Source organism: Balaenoptera musculus, chromosome 20, assembly GCF_009873245.2.
Source record: "Balaenoptera musculus isolate JJ_BM4_2016_0621 chromosome 20, mBalMus1.pri.v3, whole genome shotgun sequence".
In the NCBI taxonomy this organism is placed as follows: Eukaryota; Metazoa; Chordata; class Mammalia; order Artiodactyla; family Balaenopteridae; genus Balaenoptera; species Balaenoptera musculus.
In genome coordinates, this window is record NC_045804.1 from 458,336 (window position 1) to 471,367 (window position 13,032).

Sequence of the window (13,032 nt, forward strand, 5' to 3'; positions counted from 1 at the left end):
CCTCCTGCTGGCATTTACAATAACCAAGGCCTTGATTTCACGGGAGCCAGGGGCCAACAGTCCTTAATACGATAAATCTCAGGGAAACTGATTCTCCAGCACGTGCTACAAACACACCGAGCAGACCTCACCGAGCCAGACACGGTAGCCAGCCGGGGCTATAAACACTGCTCAGAGGAGAGCTGCTCTCAGAATCGCGTTCACTGCACACGTTGAGGAAGGGCCTCCGGCAGAAATATTTGCCTGATGGTTTTCTCAGCAGCGAAAGCCAGGCTGGTACCACTGCAACTCTCTCTAAATAACAACACTGCCCGTCAGAGAGTACGCAGCTCCGTGCTTTATCTAGAAACTCTTTTGACTTTGTAATTGGCTCTGGGTGAGGGAACTCCACTTTCCCCCGAGAAAGCCGGGAACCCCCCTCACGGAGTAACTCAGAGGCCGTCGGGTCTCCTCTGCTGCCGCCGTGTCAAGCCCCGTGTGTCTGGCAGCCTCGACGGCAGCGTGCCTTACGCTGCTTCCTGCAGGTAGAAACGGCCACCGCTACTCCTGGCACGTGGTCTCCCCGCCCCAGCGCAGTGCCCGGGAGACTGCTGAGGTGCCCCTTCCCCTGAGATAAGGGCCTCACACTGCGGCCGTGCGGGGGGCTTGCTGTGGGGATGAGCCCTCCAGGGACCAGAGCCCCCCAACCTGTCCCCATGCCCTCGACGCTCTTCTGCTTCGGGACAAAGAGTCTGCTGCTTGTTCCTGTGGCCGCTCGCACCCACCGTGGTTTCCGCTTCCCGCCTCTCCCATCCCCTGTCCTTCTGCATTTTTTCCCAGCTTCTTCCTTTTCTGTGTCCAGACTCCCCGGCACAACGTGGGTTTCTGCCTGGGCCGTCTCACTGCGAGTAGATGAGCTCTCACCGGACAGGCTCTTCACATGAATCTGTCCGTTTTAGGGCCTCAGTCCATGACTTCCACGTCTGTTTGTGAGTTCGGGGGCTGTTTCTTCACAGCCAGAGGCAGTTTATTCTTTTTTTAAAATTTTAACCAGCACTCGGTTAAACAATGACCAGACAGCAGCAGCGTTCCAGGAATAAATAAATACACTCCTGGCCCCCGACCCGGCTCCCGGCTCAACTGCCTGCCACGGGCTGTGACCACGCGTCCAGTGAGTTCTGTGGCCCACGGGGAACAGTGCATTCTTGGCTGTCAGAGCCAAGGACCCTCTGGCTTCCCCCCGTCTGAGTTCAGGGCCACCGTAGCCATAGGTGGGAAGCTATGCGAAGACACAACTTCTTCTGCCAGTGAGGTGGGAATAAACAGAAAAGGAAGATGGATGTATCATGGCTGACTTCGCCGCATGGAGTCTCCTTCTGGAACGTGACTGGCAAGTAGCTGCACTTTGCTCGACAGGCAGAGCAGGGCCAGCGTGCGTCTCTACGTTGTTCCTGTACAGAAACTAAGCTGTGTGTAGGCTGCTACTGTATACCGTTCATACTTAACTTAAGAAGCTAAAGAGATATGAAAGGGAAGAAAGTCCCTAACAATATTCCTCTGAGACCGCCGGCAGCGCCATTTATCACTGTCTTCATCTTCCTCCCTCTTAAAACCAGGTTTCGTAACCTGGAGGGCCGGCATCCTCTCCTAGGAGAGCCTCCTGACTCAGCGCCCAGAACTGGCTGCAGAGAAGACGGCGCAGCGGAGACATAAGGGCCCTCCTTGAAACGCCAACTCAGGAGGAAGTCAACTGACCCGGTTAATTTTAGGTTTTCTTCAGTTTGTGCTAAAAGTATCTTGGAAAAATAAAATCCGTGGGCTCGCCACCAGCAGTTTTATTCTTGGAGGAGAGGCCACATAAGCATATTGGATGAGAAAGTTGCTGCTCTAAGAATAAAGCCCTGAGCCGCCCAGCCGGCACCCTAGCGCCCCGGGAGGGTCCCCCTGGCCAGCTCACGGGGCACCTGTCAGACGAGACAGATTTGGGCCGAGTCACCACGGGGTTGCTTCCGAAGCCGACTGTGGTGCAAAGCTGCCACCCGGTGCTCCCGGGAGCCCAGCCCATCCTGGCCGAGACGCGGCGGAGCCGGAAGGCATGGATCCACCTGGCCCTCAGAAACGGGGTGCGGGGCAAAGCGGGACTTCCTGGGAGGCACGGCAGGGCCGCAGGTGGGGTGAGCGAGGGGGCAGACGTCTTACAGACTCTCGGTTGATCTCCAGAAGCATAAACGTGAAGACGAGCCACTGTGCAATGGGGAAAGGATCCCGGGCCACAACACCGAAGTCTGCACCCTGGTTCCACCACCCACCGGCTGTGTGTCCTCCAGCAAGTGACTCAGCCTCTCTGTGCCGCAGGGTTCTCAACTGTAAACTGGGGACAACTGTAGCCCCCTCACAGGGTCGCTGTGAGGGCTAAATGAACTTGTAAAGCACTGAGAGCAGGGAGGGCCTGGGGCGTAGTGTTTGCCAAATAAATGCAAAAAAAACCCCACACCCAAACAAATGGGAGTCTCCAGGGAGTCAGGCAGACTGCGTCTGAACAAAGGCAGCAGTGCCAGCGATGACAGCGGGCACACAGCCCTCGCGGCAGGGCTGGCCGGTGTGGGAACCGCGCCCGGGCCGCCGGGGGCCAGCTGAGACCCGGTTAGGCTGCAGGGCTCCCGTCGGGCGAGGCCACGCCAGGAGAGCCGCAGCGGACGGGGGTCCTGCCGAGGACTCAGCGCAGGACGACAGCCACGCGGGGCGCACGAGGCCCGGGCCCCGAGGCCGACCTGCCCGCGTCCTCGCGTCGCCCGGGGGACCCTGCTGCCTTCTGGGGGGCGCGGGTGCCACAGGCTCCCCTGACGCTCAAGGTCAGCTCAGACCTCGCGAGCGAGGGCCAGGCTGGGGCCCGCAGAGGCCGGCGGGCAGCAGCCCCCTCTCTGCCGACAAACCCCCCGGGATCCGGGGAAACAGGGCTCAGGGAGCGGCCGCGGCCCCGACTCACCACTTTGGGCTTGAAGGGCGGCTGGATCTCCCTGTTCTCCAGCTTCTCCCAGTCGATCCTCCGGAAGAAGGTGTGCTCCCGCACGTCCCGCTCTCCCTCGGGCCCGCAGCCCAGCCGCTTGCCGGGGTGTTTGGTCATCAGCTAGAAAGTGGGAGGGGAGAGAGCTCTCACGCGGAGCTCGGTAACCTGGCGCCCGTGGCTGACAGGCCTGGACCTTACAGCTGCGTCCGCTGACCGCAGACAGAGGCGCTCTCGCCAAAAAAAATGGTGATGGGAGGTAACGGAGGTGTTAACTCAGCTGTGGGAGTCCTTTCACACTGTACACATACATCAAATCGTCACAGTGTGTGCTTTAAATATGTTACCATTTTATTTGTCAATTACACCTCAATAAAGCTGGAAAAAGAGAAACAGAAAGACCCCCTCAAAAACCAGGGGAAAAAGGGAACGCCAGGCCCAGCGCCTGCCCTCTTGCTGCTCTGCCCCCAGCCCTGACGGCAGGGCTGCCCGGACCACGTCTCAGGATGCTCTGCGTGATGCCGACACACGCAGTGGGGACACGTGGGGACACGTGGGGCACGTGGGGGCACGTGGGGGCACGTGGGGGCCTTTCTGCAGTGATTTGTGTGATGAGGAAACGGGGAAGCAATCTGGACCCACAGCCAAACACAAGAAGAATTTAAATAGCCGTCTTTATACACTGTTTTAGGAGCTGCCATTCTGTATGTGCATTAAGAACACATACAAAAAAAGGCACGCTATCACTAAAAACTGTGTGCCAGAAGTGTCACATAGGATGCTATATAACAAGCAGCACGTGTCTATTTACTGCCTGGACCAAGATACTCTCAAAGACTCATGGTTCGGAAAAACCAATGCCGTCACAAGAGAGGTGACGAGTTAACTGCACACCCAGTGGCGTGGGCATGTGGTCCCCCCACCGTGTCTCTTAGAAGTGTCTGGATGGCATCTCTCCAACGGACCCTCTCGGTCCATGGCCATCAGAGGAACCAAGTCTACCTACCCCTTTGCAGATGGAAACGGCCTCCTTGGACAAGGACTTCGGGTACGAGACGTTGTGCTCCATGATGGACTGAAACAGTTCGTCCTCATCCTCGCCGTCAAATGGAGGCTGTTCCGGAAAAGAGGGAGATGGGGGTGTCTAGGCTGAGTAACTCCTCACCTCACCGTGGCGCCTGCACACCCAACTCGGCACCGGGAAACAGCGCGGGCTTCTCCCGCATGCACACGGCAGGCTGCAGACTTAGCTCGATTACCTCGCGGGCTGTCTTCAATTAGGTTGGCGGTCGGGCGTGCTTTTCACTTTCTCCTCTGTCCCTTGCCTTGCTCTGGGCGACCCCAAACAATCTCCAGGGAAAATGTTGAGTAGTGTTTTTAAGGATTTGCAAATAAATTACAATTAACCCATTAATCTTGTAATTACGTGTTAAAAAATCTCACTACGATCAAGTGAGGTTACAGATAGCCTTGCGTTCAGAAGGTGCGGGAGGCTGGAGAAGGCGGATGCCTTTGGGTTCTGAACCTGGGGTGAAGGGGACGCAGAACACGGGCAAAGAGGGCTCTCCCCAGGCCCGGGAATCCACACCCGGGCCCTCCGCTCTGTCGGGGGCCTGCCGCCGGCACGGTGGCGGTGACGGGGGCTTAGCGTGCCCTGGGCGCCTCTCTGCCCTGGTGAAGGCAGGTCAACGGTGGAGAGTTACAGTCACACGCACCTTCCTCCCCAGCGGCTGAGCCTGGGGACCCAGGGGTGATGTGCGATGCAGTCCTCGAGTACAGGACCATTTTGGATGGCTTCCCTTCCCTCTTTCCCCCATCCTCGTGACCGTTTTTAGATTTCTACAGATCTGGACTCATGTTTCAAGCTAAGCTACCTGTTAACTAAAGACCTGGCTTGGTGTAAAAAATTTCTGAACGGGGAGTGCTCTCCTTGGCGATATGTGATTTGTGGATTTTAAATAGGCAAGTGAGGGGTGATGGTTCACGCTTCCCAGAATGATTCCGGAATCACTTACTAGTCAGTGGTCATGGGGGCCCTGCCATGGTCATGTGCAGATCAGTGATGTGGGGTTGGGGGGGAGTACCCAGGGACAATTCCAGCTGAAGTTCTGGGATAAAGGACTCATTACCGAGTCACCAGGAATGAAGACCAAGCATAAATGACCCTGGCGGGAAGGCACATAAAGAGGAGAGGGCTGGGCCCTTTATGATGAAGGCCCGGGACGCTCTGAGAAGCAAGATGCTCATTAGAGGGCCGGGTAAACACTATTCATGCTCGAAAGTAATCATAGTTGTCAAGCAATCCAGGAACTGAAGAAAGACGCAGGCTGTTTTAGACTCAACGGTCCCCCTGCCTGCTGACAGTAAATAAACCAAATGAGAAGAAAATTGCAATAAACTATCTTCTTTTCCCTGCTCATCTTCAGCCCTCTGTGATTAAAGAGGATAAATTTAGACCTCAACCCCATCAACAAGTTGATAATTAATCTCCCTTTTCAATAATGACATCCATTCCCTGTAGCTTGGGGGGGTCATCTGAGCAGAGCCTTCATTATCCTCTCTGGGCTGAGTCATGGCCCAGGAATATGTTTAAATTTGCACTGAAGAGTCAGCAGGACTAAGAAGGGGGTTCTGAAATGAAAACCCCGTGTTTGTGGCAGGCACAGTGGAGAGTTAGAGGAACAGCAGCTGGACCCGACACTGCATCCTAATGTGGGCTGCTTTTCAAATGCCGTATTTAAAGAGTGTCACCGTTTCCAACAGATGATGAAAACTTTAAGGGCTCACATCAGGCAGGCTTGGTGACTCCGAGAAGCTGGCGGGGAAATAACGAAAATGTGCCCAATGTTTTGGAGCCACTGGGTGTGGGAATCTTCAAGTCCAAGGCCTCAGGGACAGTCTGCAAATGAGGCAGGAATTCAACGTGCACCCCAAAGGGGACGTCCCTGCAGGAGAGCGGTGTTTCCCAAGCTCTCCCGGGGAAGGAAGTCCCCAGAGGCCTGGGGAGGGAGGATGGTGGGGCGGAGCTGGCTGCAGGCCCGTGTGCAGAAATCCTAGTCTCCCCGGGCCAATAAAGAGTCAGCCCCTCTTCTGTCCTGTGATGTGCACCGGATCTGGAAATGGATCCGGACCACTTCCACCCACCAACTGCCTGTGTGGGCCTACACAAATGTGACTCTGAATGAAAGCAGGGCTTGTTTCCTGGACTCCAGAGTCAGAACGTTTGAGTGGGGTCTTGAGGGGAACTCAGCTTTCTGCGCCTTTGCGAATAGATAGCTCCCACGGGGGCAAACAATTCAGTCAAATTTTACTGTCAAAATGCCAAGGAGGGGAAATTAACTTAAGGTGCAGGCGATCTGTGTTCTGCCAGCAGCTGTCTTGCTGACAGCGGTTCTACAGAACTGGCTTTTCTGTGTTTGCACATGGAGGTATATAGCCTTAAGAAGAATGGTTCCTTGGGGGAAGAAACCTAAATAAATAATACACAAACCACTTTTTAAATATCAAGTCTCAACATCATTGAGAAATAAAGACCAAATATAGGTGGAACCTCTTATCTTTTAATACTTAAAAGACAACTTTAGTATCTATAGGATGTAAGACACAATGAAAAAGAGAAAGGAGAGACCACGGGGGTCTCCCAGCCCAGAGGGAAAGCCAGTGGTCTCGCGATGGTCTCCACGGCCCGGGGCCTGGTGCCCTCTCTTCCTCTCTGATCTCAGCCTCCTACTCCACTCCAGCCACATGGGCGGCTTCCTCTCTGTTCCTTAAGTGTAAAGCTGCACACTCCCACCCCAGGGCCTTTGCACTGGCTGTTCCCTCTGTCTGGAATTCTCCTCCCCCCGGATGTGCACATGGACATCCTCTCACTTCCTTCTGGTCTTCACTTTATCTTCTGTGTGAGGCCCTCCCTGGGATCCGAGCTAAAATTTCAACCCTCCCCCAACACTCTGTGTTCTTCTGCTTTGTTACTTTTCTTCTTAACTTATCACTATTACGGTCCACCAACTGCACATCAAAAATGAAATCAAAGTCCAAAATGTTTTAAAAAGCAAAACTTGGGAATTCCCTGGTGGTCCAGTGGTTAGGACTCCACGCTTTCACTGCCAAGGGCCCAGGATCGATCCCTGGTCAGGGAACTAAGATCCCACAAGCCGTGCGGTGTGGCCAAAAGTAAATATAAAATAAATAAATAAAAAGCAAAACTTGAATTTGCCACATACCAACAAATACTTAGATAACATTTATATTGCAATTACAACTAGGTACATAGCATTTGTACTGTGTTAGGTATATTGAGTAACAGCAAGATGATGTCAAGTGTACGGGGGGATGTGCCTGGGTTATACGCAATTACCACACCATTTTACACAAGGGACTTGAGCCTCCAAGGACTCTGGTTGACCCCGTGGGAGTCCTGGAACCCGTTCCCAAGGATGCCGAGGAGGGGCCGCCCATCATTTCCTTATCTGCCTGTCCACTGTCTTTCTCTGGACCGCGAGCTTACTGAAGGGAAGGGTCTCTGTGCTGCTCACAGCCACCCCCCAACCCCCGCACATTCAGTAAGCGCGCACTGAATGAATCATAAAGGAGTCAATGGACGCAACGTGTCAGAAAGGCTGACTTTTCCCCAGGAACAAAGATGCAAAGATTTCTTTGGGGGCAGCTCTGCTACTCGACGCGGGTGTTTCTTTCCGTTCTCTCTTACAAAGGCTCTTGGCTAGGGAGGGGCACACTTGAGGGCTGAGCGTTAATAAAAGCTGCCCACGACAGAATCATTAGTAGGTACAATGGCAGAGATCTGAAATGTGTGAAATGCACCGCTGTCATTCTTAATCCACTGAGATTTGGGGGTGGGAGCTGCTTGTCAACAGCAGCGAGTGTGACTTACCCTAGTAATACAGATACTAAGGCCACCACCTTAGAAAGTGTCACATTAGGCAGTGATGCCCTTGGTTACCCGACACGTGTCACACAGCCAAGGGAAACCTAATCTGCCTTTTCTTAACTGGAAGTTCAGCCTCGCTGGGCTTTTGTGAAAATTACAATGAATTGCCCAGAGAGAGATAAGGGCAGACGAGAGAAGCTATTAAAACACTCCCTCCAGTTTAACTAACTTCTTCCTTTACAATAATACCGGCTCTACACATGGGAGCGGCCGGGGTGATTTCTGCAGAAAAACGTGCAGTGAAGCCCAATCCCACCCCAGGGCTGAGACACCGAAAACAAAAGGCCACCACGGTCCTCAACGTGCAGGGACCTTTTGCGGGTGATGCAAAAGCTGTATTGTCTACACTCCAGGGTGTAGCTTTCAGTTTGGGTCTTTAGGACTAGAAGATAATGTCTGTACAATTTCTCCCTCTTGCACCAGGATCAGGGGAGTCAGGCCAGCATGACCCATTGCACACGGCCAGGTCCTGCTCTCGCGGTCCCACGGTGCTGAAGCCTTCGTGCTACGTGGCAACACACAAGCACGAGGGCACGGGGACGTTACCTGCCCGGCCAGCTTTTCAGCGCTAAAGCCTTCATGCTACGTGGCAACACACAAGCACGAGCACACGGGGACGTTACCTGCCCGGCCAGCATTTCAGCGCTGAAGCCTTCGTGCTACGTGGCAACACACAAGCACGAGCGCACGGGGGACGTTACCTGCCCGGCCAGCATTTCGTACAACAGGACGCCGTAGGCCCACCAGTCCACGGATCTCCCGTACGGCTGATACGCGATTATCTGTGTGAAAACAAACACGTCAACTACATTTAGCGGCCAATCAGGAAGCCTGTGCTGGAACAGGGAAGTCAAGCGTGTAGGCGTTTACACACTCCGTTCGTGCAAACGAGGTGATGGTAACATTTGTCGCTGGGTTTTGAAGGGGACCCTTCGAATCAGACACACAGAGAACTCTCGCCCCACGATTTTGGAATTCCTCTTCTGAATCCACCGGGAGATGCCACGGCACTGCTGGAAGGTAGATGGAATTATCTTCTTGGGTGAAAAAGGTTTGGGCACTGAGGTGGATTTCATTTGTGGAAAAAGCCAGAGGTCATTCAGAGCAAAGGTCTGATAAACAAGACGATCAAACTATGATACAGAATTTTGCTGAAGGATGAGGAGGAGGAGGAGGAAGGACTAAAGGAAAAATGCTGGTTTCCTTGCGCTGCACGACAGGCCCAAGGGCATCTGCTGAAGGACTGACGTTTTGAAATGTTTTTGAAAGAGACAAAAAATGCAGTAATCAAGTGTAAGATGTGGACCTTGTCTGAATCTTGATTCAAACCACCCAAACGTAGAAAGAAATTGGGAAAATTAAAATACGGTCTTGAATTAGATGACGTTGTGGGAATTGTTCCTAATATCATCATGTGGGATAAACGGTCGGATGATTAGTTACAAAGTGTCCTTTTCAGTTAGAGGGGAGTGTATGCATGGGTGACGTGCGTGAGAGATTAAGTATTTAGGGGTGAAACGGCATGATATCTTAGATTTGGTTTAGATACGTCAGTAAAATCGGGGCGGGGGGAGGAATCGATGAAACGAGTAGTCTGCAGCTGGGGATGGGCCCAGGGACTCTCAGACGTGCTAGGGTGGCTCTACACCTTCCCCCCCCCCGCCCCCCGTGGAAGGGGGTAATACTGACTCGGATATCTAAGAGAGGCATGACTTATCACAACACAGCGGCTGCGTCCCAGGTAGGCTGTGTGCCAAAGGCACACACTTTCCAGACCCGTGGATCTGCCCCGGGATTCGAGGCCAGGACGTAACTAACAGATACTCAGCACAACCACCTGCCATTCCGCAGAAAAACTGGACTTTGGGGTGTTCTAGGGTATCTTCCAAATGGCCCCTATGTCTCATTAAACGTCCTGGGACATCAGCTAACCTCCTGTGCGTCTGCCCACCCCCATTCCTTCAACATGTTCCCAGTATTTCTCCCCGTGGCACGAGCAATGCACGCTCCTCTGACTTACCCCGGTGTGGGCAGAAACAAGGGGGCGCACGTTTGAATCTGGCAGCTTTGTAGCTCGTTTCCTTGGCAAGAAAATGATAACCAAAGGAACCTACAAAGAGGCCTTAATTTCTTTTGAAGACTACATTTGCTCTTTTCTGAAAACATAAAAAGCACAAAAAACCCTACCAAAATGAGCCTCTAATTTATTCCCTAATGACATGAAATGGTGGCGGCCACGGCAGTCCCCAGACGGGAAATGACTGCATCAAAGCCGGACTTGAACAAGTAGAAGAAGAACAGAAATCCTCTTTGGGAGAGGAAAGACATACCCACCAAGCACCTACTATGTATCAGATAACTCTGCACACACTGTGTGTAACCCAATGAGCCAGAAATTCTTCTTCTTCTCATTTTTTAGGGGACAGAACTGAGATGCAAGAAGTTTATGGAATGCGCCCAAAGCCAATCAGGTAATAAGTGGTGCTCTGAACACTGACATGTATGTTTTAAAACTACAGTTTACGGCTTTCAGATACATGGACTCACTCGCACTGGGATTAATAAAATATGAATCAAAGGGCTTTGAGAATTAGCTTAATGAGATTAGAAATCATCACTTCACTTGTCGTAACTATATTTCAAAAGCACTTGAGTAAAATTTGTTCTTGTAACTATATTAAAACCAGGCCCTGCAATCTGTTCTCATTAATCAGTGTGTTAGTGGGTTTTTAAAAAAATTTTTTATATTGGAGTATAGTTGATTTACAGTATTGTGTTAGTTTCAGGTGTACAGCAAAGTGATTCGGTTACACATATATACATGTATGTATCTATATTCTTTTTAAAAAATTCTTTTCCATTATAGCTTATTACAGGATATTAAATATAGGTCTCTGTGCTCTACAGTAAAACTCTGTTGTTCACCTATTTTAGTTTCCGCTTGTTCTGAACACAGGCTGAGATGAGGCCTCACACTGCTGTGCGAATTACGAGGCTGAGGAACAGTGGGGGCTGGATGAGGGAGACCACGCTTTATTCCAGACTCTATTTCTACACATACTGGAGCAGTCTCACCGGCCAGACCCCTCTGCTCGGGTGCTGGAAGATGCCACCCACTTGGAGAACTGTCCGAAGTCAAGGGTGTGGAAACCCCGATTCTGGTCAGAATGATTCACAAACCCTGAAAGCCAGGCCCAGGGGAAGTTTTTGTTTGTTCGCTTGTTTTGACTCTTTGTCAGCTTTGGTCCAACTTGCTTCTCAGGGTCCATGAAGCTCTTCTGACTTGTGCTGGTAACACCTGATGCTTCCTCCAAGGCTTAGGACAGCAGGAGGCTGAGTGCCAATGGCTTGTTTTCTGGGCGATGGCACTGGTCAGCCCCTGGAGCCGGCCAGCTCACCCTGCAATGAGCTTACAAGGTTTCGCCTTTAATTGTTAATAATAGGACAGGGGTTAGGATTTAGCTGGAGCATTTTCTCCTGGAGACGTTCACAGGCTGTCACCCCTGGCTCACGCCCTGAATGAAATGAGACGGTTCACAGATCTAAGCTACAAGAGATGGGGGCAACCCCACCGCTGCAAATGCATGTTCAGCACGAAGCGTACTTCCCCTTGACGATCAGCTGCTGTTAACAAATACCTCCAAATTACCCCAAACCTCACTGCAAAGGGGAAGCAGTGTTGAAGAGAGAGCCCCACTGAAGATCTGGACATTTAGAAGCACAGGATTTAGGGTGCTGGTGACACTGTCCCCCGTGAGCTGTGTAGACCTGCACCGTCCCATACGGGAGCCACTGAGCCACGCGCGGCTATAAGCCTCTGACAGGCGGCCAGCGCAAACGGGCATGAAACGCTTTGGGTGTAAAATACACATCCGATTCTGAGGACTTAGTACCCCAAAATGCAGAGTATCTCATGGCTAATTTTTCATTTTGGATATACCGGGTTAAATCAGATATTAAAATTAATTTCATCTGTTTCTTTTTTAAGTTTTTAAAAAACGTGGTTGCTTAAATGTAGTTTGGGCTTGCATTTTATTTCTACTGTTCAGGGCTGGTCTAGACTGAGTTCTACCGGCTCCTACTACCCGCTCCAGTTCCCCGGCTCCTGTTGGCCTCGGGGGTCAGCTTTGGGCTGAGGACGCAGCTCAGGGACCCCAGAACGGACGGGAGGCTGTCTTGGGTCTGTCTCCGACGGACACGGGAGCAGGTGTCTCTGGCACTTGGAAACTGGCAGCCAACCCAGCGAGGGGCTGCCCCGGTGACATGGTTCCCACCGCAGAGAAACTCACAAAAGGAGAGGCAGCTCGGCAGGAGGGGCTGGGGCTGGCAACCTTCCCTGCGGCACAGAGACAGAACCCCCGGGGGGCCACTGTCATCCAGTTTCACTGCTACTTGTTACTACGATCATCATGATTATAATTCCCTGGGCCAGGTGCCCGGGGGCTGCCAGGATGCTACAAGTGGCTGCCTGTCTTGTACAGCGGGGTGTGAGTGGCCGCCTTCCAGCCTGGGTACAGGACCCGGGCAGAGGGTGGGGGGCAGCTTCTCGCCTCTTACGAGGCCAAAGGCCCACAGCAGCTGGAAGGACGTCGCTCCAGGGCCACCCACCCTTCCGCCCTCTGCAGGGCTACACACTCCAAGGCCTCCCGAAGCGGACGGGGCTTCCGAAGCTTTTCTGGAGAACTCGGGGGGCAGCGTGGTGAGGCTTCAGATGCCACTGACGACAGCAACAAGGACCGGAGCCAGTGTCCCCACCCGGACTTCCACCAGGTGCCAGGGCCTTTGTCAGCTCGGGGGGCCCTCACGGGGCCCTGGCGGTAGGAGCGTCCGAGTTCAGAGACGAGGAAACGAGGCACAGGGACGTTAAGTAGCCTGCCCAGGGCTCCACAGCCAGAGGCGGCAAAGCTGGCATTTGAGCCCTGGACGTCTGGCCTTGGCCTCCACGATCTGGACCATTTTTCTGAACTGAAGGTTCATCCGCTCCTGAGTCAGTGTGGCTCCCTAGACACTAGGGCGGGAACTGGCCCAGCTGGGGGGACTCTTGCCAAAAAAGGGTTCAAATGCTTAACAGGGTCCAAATGGCTAAGGCGCCCACGTGAAT

General features: G+C 52.8%; 1 protein-coding gene across 2 annotated transcripts in view; it reads right to left on the reverse strand.

Moving 5' to 3' along the window:
- The window catches only part of PRKCA (protein kinase C alpha), a 364,830-nt gene that overhangs the window by 14,598 nt on the left and 337,200 nt on the right, over nucleotides 1-13,032 (reverse strand). For both annotated transcript variants that reach the window (XM_036836347.1, XM_036836348.1), the window contains exons 14-16: nucleotides 8,633-8,713; nucleotides 3,990-4,097; nucleotides 2,966-3,106 (exon numbers count right to left, since the gene is read on the reverse strand). In XM_036836347.1, the coding sequence (XP_036692242.1) occupies nucleotides 2,966-3,106; nucleotides 3,990-4,097; nucleotides 8,633-8,713 (330 nt within the window). The remainder of the gene's footprint in view (nucleotides 1-2,965; nucleotides 3,107-3,989; nucleotides 4,098-8,632; nucleotides 8,714-13,032) is intronic.